The following is a 17,821-nucleotide window of genomic DNA, read 5'->3' as shown; positions in this document are numbered from 1 at the left end:
GCAACTCAATTGTGAAATTCCTTTGCAGCAAACAAAGAGATCAAGATATAGATGCCAGGTAAGTGAATTTCAGAAGAGTCACGACACAGGCCAACAATGAGTACCCATTGAACCAGGCCAGACAACTTATCATAGGTTGACATGGTCATATTCCCGTGTCATACACGATCTCCAAAACATGAGTAGAAGCAAAAGTTACAACACTGCTCAGTGCTCACTGCTTGAACCCACAAATATACAAACCTACAGGGGCGTGGCCCCTCTAAGTCCAGTTCTAGTGCACTTGCGCAGTGCGATATCCTGCCAATGGGGATGCTGCTGCTGCTGCTGCTGTTCCAAGCGAGCGCCGTGGTGAAGGTTGAACTCTCATTGGTGATTTTGGGGTGGTGCTCATTGGTGATTTTGGGGTGGCGTGTGAAGCTTTCCGTATGTCGACTAATGGTGATGGTGAACCATATTTGGCATCTTGTAGCTGTTCCAGCTCTTCCAACACCTGCGACATAGGAGGCCGCAGCTTGGCGTCACCGCAAATGCATTGCAAGGCAATGCTTGCAATGGCATTTGCGCCTTTTTTTGGATACTGTCCTCCCAGCTTTGTGTCCATGATACGGTATAGTCTGCGCTTGTCGCCCAAGTGAGGTCTGGCCCAGTCAACTAGGTTCTGCTCAAAGCCTGGTTTTGATTTATCCAGGGCCCTTCTTCCAGTGAGCAATTCAAGCAACACCACCCCAAAGCTATAGACATCTGCCTTTGCAGAGAGGCGGCCTGCAAAGATTCAAGCAACATAAGACTAAATAGATCCAGAAATAGCACTGTATATTACCTAAATCCAAGAGTAATATACCACATGTTGCCACTATTACGAACAAAGTTGAATGGACTAATCTTGTTGACTGGAGTCTGGAACATTCACTATATGAGGACTAATCTGATGTATCATAGCGTTTCAGGAATTGAAGCACAAAGTTGAACAAGTGCAATTGGCTCCAACTTAATTGAGATAAAAAAGAAATATAAATACACTTATTTGATGGCAGGACCCCACAATAATTTCTTTTAGCTTAAACAAATACCCCTTTGTTATACCCCAGTATCACCTAAGGTGCTTAGGTAGAAAATAAAATAATTGTGTCTTTAGCTATTGCAGTCCTAGGACCTATTATTGACATCACCCTTTAGAAGGTGAAGCCACAGACCAGAATAATGCACAACACTACCCCAATATTTCATAATTACGCGAGGAAAAAAATATCTAACCTGTTGCAATGTACTCTGGAGCTGCATATCCATGAGTACCCATGACTTGTGTGGATACATGGGTTTTATCCCCAGTTGGACCGGCTTTTGCCAAGCCAAAATCTGAAAGTTTTGAGTTGAATTCCTGCATTGAAACAAGGACAAAGCACAAGATAAAGGACCATTCAACAAGACAGACATGGTCGGCAATCAGAGTTAGATGTCTTGAATTCCTAATTAAGCTTACTGAATCGAGCAGAATATTTGATGCCTTGAAATCGCGATATATGACTTGGTTTTCAGCATCATGTAAAAATGACAAGCCCCTAGCAGCTCCAATAGCAACTTTGAGCCTTATTGCCCATGACAAAGGATCAGCGCCTCCTAAACAGTAGAAATATTGCATTGTTAAAGGGAATGACCAAGAAAGTTATAACTGGGACTTCACAAAGCAGAGCCATAGAGATGAAACACATACTTCTAAACAGATGGTTCTCCAAACTTCCCTTGGGCATATATTCATACACCAGAAGCCGGTTATCACCATCTGAGCAATAACCAATGAGCTTAACAAGATTCTTGTGGTGAAGTTGGCCAAGGTAATCAACCTCTGTCTGCAGCAGCAAAAAAGTAAGAACGATCATGATTGATGAACAATGACAAATGTTCTCGGAGTAGGGAAAATGTAGAAGAGCTCCGAACTTACCAGCCATTCCTTGTGTCCTTGAAAACCTTCTGGTTTAAGCTTCTTCACAGCAACTACCATACCACTCCCTGGTCTTGAAGGAGCAAGCGTGTGTTCATCAATCCAACCTTTGTAGACATGCCCAAACCCTCCTTCCCCAAGAAGACTGTCCGGTCGGAAGTTCTTGGTTGCATTTTTCAGATCATTGAACGTGAATGCCTTCAAATTAGAAGATGACAAGATTTCACCTTCTGTCCGAGGAGTAGAAAGCTCACTTCGATCTCTCATTGATGGAAGAGTCAAAGTTGAACGAGTTGAGTTGCTCTTAATTGTGGAAGGGACTGATGACAAACTTGTCTTGCTGGTCACTTTTGATGGGTCTGATCTCTCAACAAGAAGCAAAGGAAAAATAAGAATGAGAAAAACTTGATATCAATTATGAAGGTGTCATACTCATGAATTCTGGTACCAAAATATCGACAATTAAGTAAGTTATCTGGTATTGTAAACTCATTAGGCTATCAATTTGCGAGTAAACGTGTTCCAGGCTGATGACAAGTGGAAGTACTTCCCTATATGGTGCTCTACCAAATTTGTGAACCTACTGCAATACAAAGGAGTAAAAATATGTCACAGAATTCCTACCGGATCCATAATAACCTCTCTTCCGTTTGCTAACATGAAATCAAAGTAATATAAAGCCTAATGTACCGATTTGCAAATGATGCCTGTGAAAGTGCCGTAACTCTATTTAGGTACAAAAGTTCCGGCTGTTGCCTTTAAACCCTATGTCCCTATCCGTGTCTTATCCGACAGAAGTAACAAAGAGTAACAAAAGTAGAAAGGAAGGTGCTAAGTGCTAACTAACTGCTAAGAACAAAAACTCTAGACCAAAATAGGTAATAGAACCAGAACAAGCATGCCGATCTAAAAAAAATCATTGAAGAAGACATAGCAGTCCAGGTTATAAAAGGCAAAATTGGACAAATATAAAGAGAAATAACTCTAGAGAGAAGCAGGGCACTCACAGGCAGCATTGTTCATGCTGTGATCCACCCGCGCCGTAGTGTCGATGCAATTCCCCATCTTTACTCTCTACCAATTCACCCACCGCCCATGCACTGTGCACCCAAACAAGAAACTCTGTAGCCTCAAGATCCCCAGCTAGATCAGTTCAATCTTCCGTTTACATGACAGAACCGAGCAGGAAGAGATGGCCTCCCTTGGCTCGCAGCGCGGGAAGGCCAGTAACGCAAGGAATCGAGAGGAAGAGAGACCTCAAGTGTGCCCAAAGGTCCAATCTTTGCAAGGTCTGGATGGAGCTCAGCCCTTAATTCGGGAGGAAAACCAGCAAGGTCGGTAGCCACAGAGCCAAGAAACCAGCGTGCAAGAAGCAACCTGTCTACTAGTCTACCCCCGGCACCTCAAAAGTATCAAAATCTCGACGCCCAACCAGGTCAGCTTCTCCTCCGAGCTGACCAACCGTGCGCCCCTAGCAAGAATCCAAGCTGCTGCCTTTTTTGCAGGTGGAAGAACCCTACCCAGTGACCCACTCACTCCTGACGGGAAGGGAGGAAACCCTGCTGCCAGAACGGCGCCGCCGAGCCGCAGCAGGTGTCTGAGCTCACACCTCGAGTCAACTCGAGGCCGCCGCCAAACCAGCCCTCACCGAGAACCGCACGGGCGGGGAGATCAAGTCGGGGTGCGACCGGATCGCTTGAGTTGGTGCTGACTGGCTGGACGGAGGCGAGGTGCGGCGAAGGCTGAGCAAGCAAGCAAAGCGGCGGACGGACGGACGGAAGCAGCCAGCCCGCCACCGGCCGAGCTCAGGTGGTGAGGTGTGGAAGCTGCGAAAGGGAAGCGGTGGCTTCTTTGGCTTTTCCCTCCCTCTTGTGCGCTGCACGCTGCGCTCTGGGCGGGCGTGGAGATTTACGTATATACCCTCGAGAAGGATTCTTGTGCATATGCCCTTTCGGCAATAGTGGTGGATTGCAGTTGCACTGCTCAGAAGTTGCAGGGTATCTTTCATGATCTCTAGCACCAATCTTGGTCTCGGTCTGAACTGAACTTTGCTAAAGTAAGGGCCAGCAGCATGTTCGTTTGGCCTGTGACTTGTCGTAAACTGATCGTAAATTTTCAGCTGGAACAGTATTTTTCTCTCACATAATCCAGCCAGTAGTACTTCTTCACGAACCAGCAACGATACGAACCAGTCAACCGAACAGGCTATGGATAAAAAATGCGTGGTTTTGGACTCAAGTTATGCTCAAACCCAAATTGATATTTTTTTCCAAAACGACGTGGATGCTCAAATTGCTTATCATTCGAGAATAGTGGATGTACAAACATCGGATCAATAATGATATTTGGATTACGCATGAAGACAACTTTAAAGATAAAATCGATTTATGTGATATCTACCAAAAAAAAGCCATATTAACAAAACACAATCTAGCTAAAAGGAATTGAAGGTAGGAAAACTTGCTACAAGTTGGAATCTATTCATCATTTATTTTGTGTGTCATGCTAATAAATTTTTCTGGCATGCCACTTGTAAGTTTAAGGTATTTGCCCCTTGGTCAATTTTGAAGATTTAATTCAATAATTTATCAAAATAAAGTGGACGAAAACAAAACTTACCATTAGTCATTTGTTGGTCAATATTCACTAGGAAAGAATCGGTTCGTTACAAATGAAGCCTGAAATCTTTTTGGGGCGTCTTATTCAAGACAACACATTGGTTACGGTTCTGAGCACGGTTGCAGCGTATTAAGGACCAAACAGAACTTATGATTCACGCGGGTTGTTACTGGTAATTGATGTTTAATATAAAACTCTTGAGTGTGTAAGACGCTTTTTGTATAATTACATTATATTATTAAGTGTGGACTAATGCCTCTTCTTTGAAGAGGTTGAAGCCAGAGCCTCCGTTCCGTTATTGAAAAAAAGGGAGTTATTGGAAAGAAACATTCCTTGTTCGCTTGAACTTATCAGTCATGGTATAGTGTTTTTCTCTCACAATAAATCAGTTTCAGCCAGTTTATCAGCCGCAAAAATCATCAGCCAAACAACTTGAACATTCGTTCTTTGAAGAGAAACTAATGGAGCTGCAATCAGATCACACCCAAATTGTAATGACTAGGAAAAAGACATGATGGAGTAATTAACAGTTTTGCTACGTGTTGACGTGAGAAGAGGTTTTTTACCTTTCAAGGGAACCATTTTTGCTTGAGTATCGGGAAAAGGTCTCCCGCACGTGCTGCAAGACGAGTTGAGAAAAACCACGCACGTACGCATGATCACAAGGCTCCGATGGTTAGATTATTCCCCGCTGATGCTGGGTTTCTTTCTTTCTTTCTTTCTTTCTTTTTTTTTTGAGGACGCTGTATTGCAGGGTTTCATTTCACCTTTGAGGCCTTGGCAAATCAACCTTATCGTTTCACATTTTTAATACTAGTGGTAGTACTACCAGGACGCCATCAAAAGCGAGAGCCTGAGAATCTCACCTTCGCCCTGTTCTCTAAAGCCTATATTTTTTCAATTAATAAACAGTATTTTTTTCTAACAATAAATCCGCCTAATTCTATTTTTAGCTATGGCAAACAAACAGACCAAAGTGCATTTTCCTTGTCTGTCCCCACTCCCGCCTTGTCCGCGCACCACTTCCAGCTACGATGCCCTTCATCTGTCCATCTCCCTGTCCCGGATGCCGGATGCATGCATCGTTCCGTTTTCTTTTCCAGGCGAGCAGAGCAGAGCACACATACATAAACGTGCCTAAATTGCAAACACACGCTCTATTTGTTTGATTTATAAATCAAATTTTTTCAGCTAATAAATAATATTTTTCTCTTAAAATAAATCAGCTAATCGTACTTTCGGCTTATCGGCCAAGCGAATGGAGCAATAGTAAGCCGCAGACGAGACTACTTGTTGCAGACGAGACTACTTGTTGGAGCAGCTGCCAAGTGCACATCAAGTTTCTCAAGCTGTTGGCATCAGATTTTGTTATCAAGGCAAGGAACCAAAATCTGAACATCTGATGTTTCCTTGTGCAATCACTCCGACTCGGCAACTCCAATAATCTGCTGTCCAACCATCATCGTACACATATGTTCAGATATGAATGAAGTGTAGTGTGGAGAGTACTGCTACCACATTCCCTTATCAAATGTAAGTAATATATTAGTATACATAGGGCGTGTTTAGCTGGCAAAAAATTTTGGTTTTGGCTACTTTAGCATTTTCATTTGTATTTGGTAATTAGTATCTAATTATGGACTAAGTAGGTTCGAAAGTTTGGTCTCGCGATTTCTCGTCCTAACTGTGCAATTAGTTTTGTTTTTCATCTACATTTAGTACTCCATGCATATGCCGTAAGATTCGATGTGACACTTTGGGGTGAAAATTTTTGGAATCTAAACAGGGCCATAGTCTCCTTAGCCTTGTTTAGATTGAGGTTAGGAATCGGTATTTGACACTGTAGCACTTTCGTTTATATTTGACAATTATTGTCCAATTATGGCCTAACTAGGCTCAAAAGATTCGTCTCGTAATTTACAATCAAACTATGTAATTAGTTATTTTTTATCTACATTTAATACTCCATGCATGTGTTTAAAGATTTGATGTGACTGAAGAGAGAGTGAAAAAACTTAGGAATCTAAACAAGGCCCTTGTTTTGTGCCCAGTCCCTGGTGACAGACTGACAGTACAGAGTCAATGCACGATTACATAAAGAGATGGCCGTACTAGTAATTAATCTAGAAGGATTGTCAATGCGTTTACATTTGAACCACGCCGTAGACATGTAGCATTTTGTCAATGCATGATTATCAAAACGACATGACGCCGATCATTTTTATATTTATTCCGGTGTTACTTGACCTTGAATTAGGTTTTTTTTTTTCTAAACTTTAGTCGTTGTCCCATCGGATGTTTAACATATGCATAGAGTATTAAATATGGACTAATTACGAAACTAATTACACAGCTTACGACTAATTTACGAGACGAATCTTTTAAACCTAATTAGTCTATGATTTAGCAAAACATATGCTAATGATAGATTAATTAGACTTAATAAATTCATCTCGTGGAGTACCGACAAATTTTATAATTTATTTTTTTATTAGTATCAAACACCATACGATACCCTCCGAATTCATACGATACCCTTCGAATTTTAGTCACCTATTCCAAGACCCCTTACACTCAAAGGACTGAACTCTGCCAGCCGCCTCAGTTTTCCACGGATATGACGGATCCAGATGCATCGGCCCTGTGTAGTTTCAAAAACTTTTTCTAAAAAGGGCTATAGTAACCATCACATCGAATCTTACGATACGTGTATAGAGTATTAAATGTAGACGAAAAAAATTAATTGTACAGTTTGGTTGGAAATCACGATACGAACGTTTTGAGGCTAATTAGTCCATGATTGAATACTAATTGCTAAATAAAAACAAAATGCTACAGTAACCATATTCCTAAATTTCAGCCAACTAAACTTGCTGTGTTGTGTGCACTGTCTGTACTGTCCCCCCTTACACTGAAAGGACTGAACCTCTTTTCCGCAGCGGCAGCCGCCAGGCGCCAGCCGCCTCAGTTTTCCACGGATAGGACACTGTATGTACTGTCCTTGCGGTGACTTCTTACGAGTAGTAGTACTACTCGTAGTACGTACGTTCCAGTGCTGGGGCATGTGGCCTGTGGGCACCGGGCAATGAAGAATGAACAAAGCACCAAGGACGGAGTACGTTCCCATGGTGCCCCGGAAAGCATCGCCAAGCATGAATCAGCAGCATCAGCATCACTGTTACCATCTAGATCTACCAATGCTCATGAACCCCCTGCTACTGTTAGTAATTGTGCCTGTGGCAAGTTACTACTGGGCGTTTGGCTGTGATGATTATTCAGAGCTTGTGTTTGCTTAGCTGAAATGGTCATGAAGGATGATGAACCGGCTTGTAGTACGTAGTAGCAGTAATAGTGGTAAGGTCTGCGGTTGCCACTCAACTCCCTTTCATAGTTCCATCATATCATTTGATGATGTGCTCCTACTATGATGCGCCCGCCCGCCCGGACCTAACCCAACTGCATGCATATCAAACGGAAAGGAGATTCCTGTGCCTTGGCATTTTCAGGCTCAAAGCCAGCCAGCCAGCCAGACGATGAGTGACCACTGACCACAAACCCACAGCCAGGGCATGGCAATGATGGAATTCGATTCCAATCACAGTGGTAGGTACCCTTTGCTTCTACGTGATGCGTTGTGTTGTGTCACCGTGCTTTCTTCTCCACTCCTGTCTCCGGCCCACGCAAACGCGGGGGCGACACAGAGATGGGGACTGCATGCCTTCCTTTTCTGCTCTTGTCCCTTGTGCTTTCTCTCGTACACCATGATCTTCTCAGGATTTAGTAGATGCTAGGCACGGTGAATGAACCAAACCAGACCATGCCTTGCAGATCTCTGTACTACCCTGACCTGACGATGGGTGCAAAAATAGCTGGACAGACACGGAGCAAACAACATGTCTACAGCTGTGTTCTGCATCCAACATCAGTGTTTCAGTTTCACAAAATGTCAAAAAGGCTATTCGGTTGATGGTTTTTACGGCTGATAAGTCGGTTGATACTTTTTTACTGTGAGAGAAAAACATTGTACCATTACTGATAAACCGGATTGATAACTTTAAACAAACAGGAAATATAGGAGAACTACTGTGTTTAGGAAGTAGTAAATGGCAGGTACAGTACAAACAGGACCAGTCCATGCATGGCCAAATTATCCTTGCCCTCATTTGGTTCTTGTCGAGTTACGGGGAACAGCAGGAATATAGTCGAGTACTCGAGTCCAAGGCCTCCGTCTGTTGTTTCAAAAAAAAAAAAGTCCTCCGTCTGAATCCTGCCCAAAGACTGCAGCAGTGTCTTCATCCGGCTGAGCTATATATACCACTAGTAGTCCTAATCCATCCCCACAGGAGAGGGCAGCCACAGATGCGCAGGCAAAGGAACAGTGGAACACACACACACATTCAGAGCACCAAGTAAATCCTCGTCGACCGGACCCGGTCAATGGCTGACAACAACAAATCTCGCATATCTTGCACGAGTGAAAACAAAAGGCGTATGTATAGTAGACTATCTAGAAGGACAAGAATCTTGCTGTGAAGGTCTATCTAGAAGTCGGTGGCGGCAGAATAAAGGCAGCTGCTTGCTGCTTGCAAGTTTTGTTTCAGTTTGGCCATTCTTCTCTCTAACAAACTGCTTAATTCACTGCAAGGAAAAAGAGTATGTTAACTTTTTGTTGTAAATTTGTACTCCATCCTTTTCAAATTATAAGACGCTTTGATCTTTCTAGATACATCACTTTTAGTGTCTCTAGGCATAATGTGCATCTTCGGGCAGTCAGTTTGCTAGTGGCAGATTGGCAAACAGGCGGAGTTAGGCAGCGAGCACTATCTGATCTGGTCTGCCTACAGTGAGGGAGTGTACTGGATTGTTCTAAGAAAGAAACCATCAGACCTAAATTAAAGACCAACTAAAGCAAATTCGATGGCCATACACACGCTTTTACCGGGGTGGCGGGATTAAACAAATCTAACGGGGACCATTGCATCTCAAAAATCTGCGTGGTTGACAATTCCTATGAAGCGGCGAAGCCTGTGCGGCCAGCCAGCCGGCCGGCCGGCCACCGATGACGAGACGAGAGGGCTCAGGGCTCCATCGGCAAAGCGAGGGACGCGCGCGGAGAAAGGCCAAGGAATCGGAGGCGGGCAAGGAAGGCAAAGCAAAGGCGAAGGAATTGGTGGTCGACCCGCCCACGCCCACGCCCACTACTCTACCGAATTTTTTATTTTTTTAGCTCTTTTTTTTGAAAAAAAATTCATAAATATGCCCCTGAAAATAAGATTTCAAAATCTAGATCATTATCTCGGCGCCATCGTTGATAGCGCCGAGCTTACACTGCTCGACGCCATCGTTGCTGGCGCCGAGCTCTTGGGCTCGACGCTGACGTGGCGGTGATTTGGTAGGCAGCTCGGCACCGTAGATCTTGACGTCAAGCTCGGCGCCGTGGCTACTGGCGTCAAGCCTGCATGGTTGCTGTTGCGGGCGTAGCACTGCAGCGCGCTGGAAAGGCTACCCTCATGTGCCGTGATATCAGGTCCGCTGCGCGCTGGAAAGGCTACCCTCAGTCTACACCGCCAGTGTCGCTGCCCATAGTTGGCCATGCAGCCCGAGCCCGTCAGCCCGGCCCAAGGCCCATTTTTTTTGGCCCCGCCCAAGCACGGCCCGACCCGACGGCTAGCGGGCCCGGGCTGGCCCGGCACGGAGTAGCAGGCCGTGCCTGGGCCTTACCCCAGGCACGTGGGCCCGCACGGCACGACCTGCTACAGAACAGGCGGCCCGCTAGTGGCCCGGCCTACCGCCTCCCCGCTCGCACCCTCCCCGCTCCCCGCTCTCCCCTAGTCCCCGCGCCCCACTCACGATTCCCCGAACCCTAACTCCCTTCCCCTCCCCCTCCCCGCCGCCCCACGCAGTCCCCTCCCCACGCGGCCTCCCTCCCTCCTTCCCTCTCCCTCGCTGTGTGCTGGCCACCCTCCCTCTCCCTTCTCTGGTGCGCTCGCCTCCATCCCTCCCTCTCCCTCCTCTGGTCCGCTCGGCTCCCTTCTCTTCCATGGCGGCGACGGCACATGGCCCTAGAGCGGCGGCGCGCGGTCCTCGAGGAGCGACAACGCGCGGTTCTCAAGGGGCGGCGGTGCGGCTAGGAGCAGGCGGCGCATCCACCGAGCTCACAGCCCCGATGAGATCCGGATCTGGCGGCTTCACGAGATCCGGCGTGGAGGCGGAGGACGACGAGATCCACGCACGAGGAGGCATGTGGCGCTCCTCGGCGGCGGATCCAGGGTGGACGCGCTCACCGGTGGCGGATGCAGGGCATGCCAGCCCGTCCTCCGGTAGCGGATCAAGGGTGGTGGCATCCCATGGCGACGGATCCAGGGCGTGCTCGGCCTCCGACGACAGATCTAGGGTGGTGGCGTCCCCGGTGGTGGATCGAGGGCGGGCGTGACCGGATCCAGGGACGACGAGCGTGGTGGCTGGCCTCGAGCGGCTCCTCCGGATCCAGCTTCGAGGGCGTCAACCTCCTCGGTGGCGAGCGCGCTGGCCTCCTCCGGATCCGGCGTCGATCTCCTCGGCGGCGACGGCGAGCGGCAGCGACCCTCTTCCCCTCTCTCTCTCTCAGGCCTCAGGGCTGGCACGGCCTATGAAATTGGTCATGCCTCGCGGGCCGGCCCGCCACGGAAATCGGTCCATAGTGCCGTGCTTAGGCCGGAGTCTAGGCCCGTGGCCCTGTGAGGCACGACGTGCCGTGCCGGCCCGCTGGCTATCAGGCTGTGCTGGCACGGGCCCATGCCGAGCCGGGCCTGGCCGGCCCGTTGGCCATCTATATAGCTGCCAACCGTGCACTACTGCACTGCAACATGCCTGACATGAACGTGACCAAAAAAGTGAGCACGTACGTACGGTGATCGATTCTCGCCGCGCATGCAACAGGCCTTCGGATTTCCCTTTCAGCCAGCCTCGCCAAACGACCAAGCGCACAAAAAGCGGCCGCGTCTGATGGAGCCGGCACCCGCCGCCCGGGCCCGGTGGCCGCGCGCCATTGGTTAGTTTCCACGGGCCGCTACCGCCGGCACGGGCACGCAGGTGTTTGTGTTTGTGTGTTCACAAGTGGTGGCAAGTTGAAATTTGTCGTCTTTCGAGAGACTGAACAAATGTCTCGGGGCGCCGCGGCAATGCTTCCTGCCTGCCGTGCCCGGTTCCTGTCGAGGGACCGATGCATGCACGATAAAAGTAGATGCATCTGGCCGCCGTTGGGGGTTTTGATTTGACAACGGCATCGGCATCCATGATGCCGGTGGTCCGCTCGTAGTACTCCTATTACATTGCATGCATGAGTTCCAACGTCACGCCGGTGATGAACCGTCGAGACGAGCGGGGGTGGCTTGAATTGAATCTGTTTCAGGCGACGCCCAACGTCAGATTGCCATGTGCTGATAGCCGGATAGGAGGGAGAGCACTAGTGTTTTTTATTTTATTTTTATCATTTCTTGCGGCCAAGTTGCTCCAACAACACGCGCAACGCAAATCCCTTGATCGTCCCTTCATTCATTTGATTTAAATATTCCATCTGCGTCGCTGTGAGGAAAAACAAGTGGCACGCGACGACTCCTGCATGCTGCAGTCCTTCACGTTCGCTTGCGCATTGACAAACCATTGAGAGTTGCAGATTGTATTATTACTCGTGATTGATATATATAAATATATATAAACTCCCAGTTTCTTGTCAACGGCGTTAGCTGGTTTAATTATACTAGTATATATACTAGCTTTTCTGTATGCAGCGTATCTGAACCAGCTATTTTTATACGCGGCCGCTTTTTGTGCGCTTGGTCGTTTGGCGAGGCTGGCTGAAAGGGAAATCCGAAGGCCTGCTGCATGTGCGGTGAGAATCGACCACCGTACCTACGTGCTCACTTTTTTGACGGTTGGCAGCGACACTGGCGGTGTAGGATAAGGGTAGCCTTTCCAGCGCGCAACAGACCTAATATCACGGCACAGGAGGGTAGCCTTTCCAGCGCGCTGTAGTGCTACGCCCGCATAGCCACGGCGCCGAGCTCGGCGCTAAGATCTACGGCAGCAAGCTATCTGTCAAATCACCGCTACGTCAGCGTCGAGCCTAAAAGCTCGGCGCCAGCAACGATGGTGTCGAAAAATACAAGCTCGACGCTAGCAACGATGACACCGAGATAAGGGTCCAGATTTTAAAATCTTACCCTCAGAAACATATTTATGAATTTTTTTTAAAAAAAAAACTAAAAAATAAAAAATTCGGACTACTCTACCGGCCCGGCACCCCACTGCAGCGCTGACAGCAATCACCGTAGATAGGCATCTCTCCGTCTCGCTTTTTTTTTATGCCTCAATTCGTACCAGCTGTAGCCGTAGTATCTGGAACTTATGCACCAAGTCACACCACTACACATACACACTCACCTATACATGTCCTAGTGCACAAGTTAGAACTACACCTATACGAAGAGATTACACGTGGTTAAGAGGTATCTGAAGTTATCGAGGCTTCGAACGTGACGGACATGTCACCCTAACCATTACGACGCATCCAAATTATTTTTGGAAATAACTGTTTCCGAGGTGATGCACCTGCGCCGGCCAGCGCTCTAATGCGGGTGGGCTGCCCGAACCCAGTCGAAACTAGTCAGCCGAGCTCCCGCTCGGTCCTCCTCCCCACTCGCTTTGCCGAGAGAAGGATCGCCATTTTTCTGCCTGAAATGAAAAGGCAGACGCTCACACTCACGCACACGTACGCGGATGTTCCGGCCTCTGGATCGTGACTCGTGAGAGGGAATCGACGAATCGACTTCTTCCAGGACGGGGTAAAAGAGGAGAGACGATGCTTTTTAAAAAATAAATAAATGAAAATTGTCGACAGGAATCGAATGCCGGGTCAGGTTAGGGATCACCGGTCATGTATCGGCAACTTCAAATAAGCTGAGTGAGCGTTGGATCCTTGGCGTGCGCATCCACTGTGCCCTGATGCTTATCATATTTTAGCACTCATTACAGCTGCTTTATTATCATCATCGCTGTGGCTAGTGGCCACCATGTCTACAGATACGGACGAACACCGACGCGACCGTCTAATTCTTGTTCCACTGCTGTACTGCTCCGTAGGAAACATTGGGCCATGGCGCCATGGATGTTGTCGGAGGTGGTGCTGAACCGGCCAATTCCCCACAATGCCGAGGAAGTGAGGGGTTGCCACGTAATTTTGAGACGACATAACAAACAACCTATACAACGGGTCGTCTTTAACATATAATTTCTAAAATTATGCATGGACCAAATGAATGATAAGATCATATACAAATCATAACTATGTATCTTATTTATGTCATTGAGTTGTGTAGACATTACTGTCGAGTACCGTAGAACCGGGTACCCCGAGCAAACATCAAAAGGGTCACTCAAATCCCATTAAAAAGCAAAGCTAGAAGCTAAGCCGAAGGCTCCTCACCGGCCACGTCCGAGCCTACCAGGCTCACCGCCCCGCCTCAAGCCTCGCACAGGAGGTCTCGGCGTCCTGACGCAATCTCCGCCTCGCGCGAGGCCTCTCACGGAAGGTCTCGGCAAGGAGTCCGATCTCCGTCTCGCGTGAGGCCTCTCACGGAAGGCCTCGGTAAGGAGTCCGATCTCCGTCTCGCGCGAGGCCTCATTCTCCGTATCGCTCGAGGCCGGTTTGTCCTTAGCCCGTCACCCCCCGCCTCGACCGACCCTCCCGACAACACGTTATGTTCCATTAATACGTCAACCACTCCCGCAATCTCAGCCGGACGATGGCTCGACACCGCAGAATGGCCGACGGGACATGGGGTCGCATCAGCACCATACCAGCTAGGACAGGGCACGGCGGGGATTACCGGTCACTGTATCCTGACGCTGTGCACACGATCAGCGCCCGCACCACACTGTGCCCCGTGATCCCCGCCTCGAAAACAACACGACGTGGGCGGCCTGGCCCGGGTCATCACCATCTTCAAACCAGCGCCCCGGATCAATCGCTCTCTCCGGGCCTCAGCACTATGCACCAGGGTCTCGGCTACCTCGGGATTCGTGTCCGCCGAGACCCCTCCACGGCGGTGCAGCCTCGGCACCAACCGAGCCTCGGCCTCGTGCACAGTCGGTCCACATCGGCTCACACGTTCGCCGCCGCACCCACTCCGAGGCAGTCCTAGAGCTCCCATGACGCACAGGATCGGATGTGACCACCACGCCGCCCCAGTGCTCCAAGGACAGACCACTCCGACGACCACGCCGCCACAGGAGCAGGCCACAGGGCTCGGCCATGGCGCCCCTGTTGGCACGACGCCGTATAGTTAGCACAATGTACTGTCCTTGTCCTCCCTTCAACTATAAAATGAGAGGACTTAGGCCATTTAGGAAGGGAGAGAACTCACGGAGAAGAACACCTTGTAACACACACACGCACACATCCCAGCCGTCTGAGAGCAACGTCTCAAGCAGCCCACACGACACCTCACCGAGACCTGGAACTAGCTCTCTCTCCCCCCTTGCTTGTAACCCCATACTGCAAGTACTTCGGTGCAAGGAATACAAGATCGATCTCTCAGACTGGACATAGGGCATCGATTGCCTGAACCAGTATAAACCTTGTGTCTCTTTGCATTACCATCCGGGATTAGGGGCACGCAGTCCAAATTCACTAGTCGGTTGAGGACTCCCCCGGTCCGAAACACCGACAATTACCATATAGGATTATAAAATATGCTATTCATTACAAATCTGATATAACCGTGCAAATTATGAGATAATCAAATGGGAAGATATTTATTGCAAAGCACTTGGTACACATTTAAAAGATCACATAATCAGAGTTTAGCTATTGTGCCTATTCTGAAGACGACGGAGTTCAACTAAATCATTCCTAAGTTGGGTATGTGTCTCTCGGTCACACGGATTGCAGCATTTCTTTGTAGTACTCTAGAAAAGCACATGTTGTTCCCTATACGGACTGCGATTTTTTTTATTGTTAACACATTTTTAAACTAATTTTAAAACTAATACTATTTTTTTTTAAATCTAACACTTTTTGCCACGCCTATTCGCACAGTGCGGCGATTTAATGCTGTCGCGTCATGTATGGAGGCGCGGTGAGGCTGCCCACGTGGCAGCGACCAGGGCCCCTGACCGGTGACGTGGCCGGCTCTGCCGCGCCACCGATCAGGGCGCGGCGGTGACGCGCCACGCATCATGGCGCGGCAGTGGCGCGCCACTGTCCAGGGCGCGGCAGAGCCTAATATAGGCCCTGATCGGTGGCGCGGCAGAGCTGGCCACGTCACCGGTCAGGGGACCTGGTCGCTGCCACGTGGGCAGCCTCATCGCGTCCCCATGCATGACGCGGCAACGTTAAATCGCTGCGCCGTGCGAATAGACGTAGCCAAAAGTGTTAGATTTGAAAAAAAAAATAAACAATATTAGTTTTAAAATTAGTTTAAAAATATGTTAAAAATAAATAAAAAAAATCCTGGTGGTAGAGTATATGATAATCCTGGAGCTGAGTTTAAATCAAAAGACATTGCACCTGGCTGTCTTTGGTCTTCAATAATCATATTGCGAAGAATAATACAAGCTTGCGTGATTTGACCAACATCTACCCTTTTCCACTTACGTGCCGGACGATCAACAATGTTAAATCGAGATTACAACACCCCAAATGCACGCCCGATATCTTTCCTTGCACTTTCTTTCGCTTGTGCATAAACCATGTCCTTGTCACTTTGGGGGGCTGCTATCGACTTCACAAAGGCAGCCCACTGTGGATATATTCCGTCGGCGAGATAGTAACCATTATTATAGTAACCATTATTATATTGTTTTCCATTGACTGAAAAATGCACTTGAGGTGCTTCCGGCCTGTTCGCTTCGTCGTAAACGATCATAAATTTTCAGCCACAACAGTATTTTTCTCACACCAAACCAGCTAGCAGTAATAATCCACGATCGTATACGATCGTTTCAGCCCAAACCGAACAGGCTGTTCACCTTTCGGTGCTTGTATGAACAAAGGCTAGTGGTTCAGTACATTGATGTCATTGTTAGCACCAGCAACATCAAAGTAACTATGCCATATCCGAAGATCATGTGTAGCAACAGCCTCAAGAATCATAGTAGAAGCATGCTTGTGACCGCTGGTGTATTGTCCTCTCCGTGCAACCGGACAATTTTTCCACTGCCAGTGCATCTAAAGATATGATTCGTTGTGGCCAGCTCGCTCAGCCAGCGCGTCCACGTCGCTGTTATTTCGTGGCCGTTCGATCGGCCGCGCGGACGGTCCAGATCGGGCGAGCCGCGGTCGTTTTACGAAAAACCCCTTTCAGTTTTCGGAAATCAACCCGCGCTCCAGACGTCCTCTCAGAATGTTTTAAAAAAAACGCCTCATGTTATTTCCAAATCACTGCGCAGTCCAGAACGGATGCGCACTGGTTTGTTTGCAAAAAAGACCTCCACTTTATCGAAATTCAACCCGCGCTCCATAGACACTCTCATCATTTTTTGCGAAAACATCCTCTGATTTTTCTTAAATAAAAAAACAGTCCACCTTTGATTATTTCTTTTCTTTTCTCAAAAAAAATATGTGGGGCCCGTGCACCGCGCGCATGGGCGCGCCTGAAGGACTAGTACAATCAATGCTTCCTAGCATACCAGGGAAGCCACGCGCCTCATTGAATTGCAGTGTGCGCTCTGTTTCTTCAACTGTAGGCGGGCATAGAAACTCTGGTCCAAATATTTCGATCACTCCTCGAGCAAACATTCCTAAGCACTCCAGTGTCGTACTTTTGCCAATCTTTAGGTTCTCATCAAGTGAATCTGCAAGGGTGCCGTATGGTAACATACGCATTGCTGCTGCACACTTGATCAGTGGCGAGAGTCCTTCTCGGTTAGTGGCATCTATCCTTTGAGTGAAATATGGAGACCATGCACCTAGGGCATTCACGATCTATAGAAAGAGTGACTTTCTCATTCGAAATCTTGTGCGAAACATCAAGTCGGTGTACACAGGGAACTCTGAGAAGTACTGGGACACAGGCTCCTCATGGGCATGTTCATGTTCATGATCCCTGAATATGTACAGCCTGGGTTTGCTTCGACGACGAGACGATTCTGCTCCATGTTACTCCTTCAACTTTGCCACGATACTTGCATCGACAGAATCAAAGGCTTCTTGCTCGGCCATAAAATCTTCGTACTCCTTGTCAAGGTCTGATGATTGCAATGACTCATCTGAATCATCGA

The 17,821-nt window shown here is 48.0% G+C and overlaps 1 protein-coding gene across 1 annotated transcript; it reads right to left on the bottom strand.

Annotated features, from left to right (window-relative positions):
* Nucleotides 1-88: 88 nt before the first annotated feature.
* LOC136535645 (probable serine/threonine-protein kinase PBL3) lies at nucleotides 89-3,830 on the bottom strand. The gene is made up of 6 exons (XM_066527981.1): nucleotides 2,950-3,830; nucleotides 1,943-2,301; nucleotides 1,715-1,850; nucleotides 1,484-1,620; nucleotides 1,258-1,381; nucleotides 89-765 (listed from the first exon to the last, which is right to left on the bottom strand). The coding sequence occupies exons 1-6, from the start codon at nucleotides 3,005-3,007 to the stop codon at nucleotides 275-277; spliced, it is 1,305 nt and encodes a 434-aa protein (XP_066384078.1). The 5' UTR covers nucleotides 3,008-3,830; the 3' UTR covers nucleotides 89-274.
* Between the last annotated feature and the right edge of the window lie 13,991 nt (nucleotides 3,831-17,821).

The sequence above is a fragment of the Miscanthus floridulus genome, chromosome 2 (assembly GCF_019320115.1).
Source record: "Miscanthus floridulus cultivar M001 chromosome 2, ASM1932011v1, whole genome shotgun sequence".
NCBI classification, from domain to species: Eukaryota; Viridiplantae; Streptophyta; class Magnoliopsida; order Poales; family Poaceae; genus Miscanthus; species Miscanthus floridulus.
This window is presented reverse-complemented; position numbering and strand designations above follow the sequence as displayed.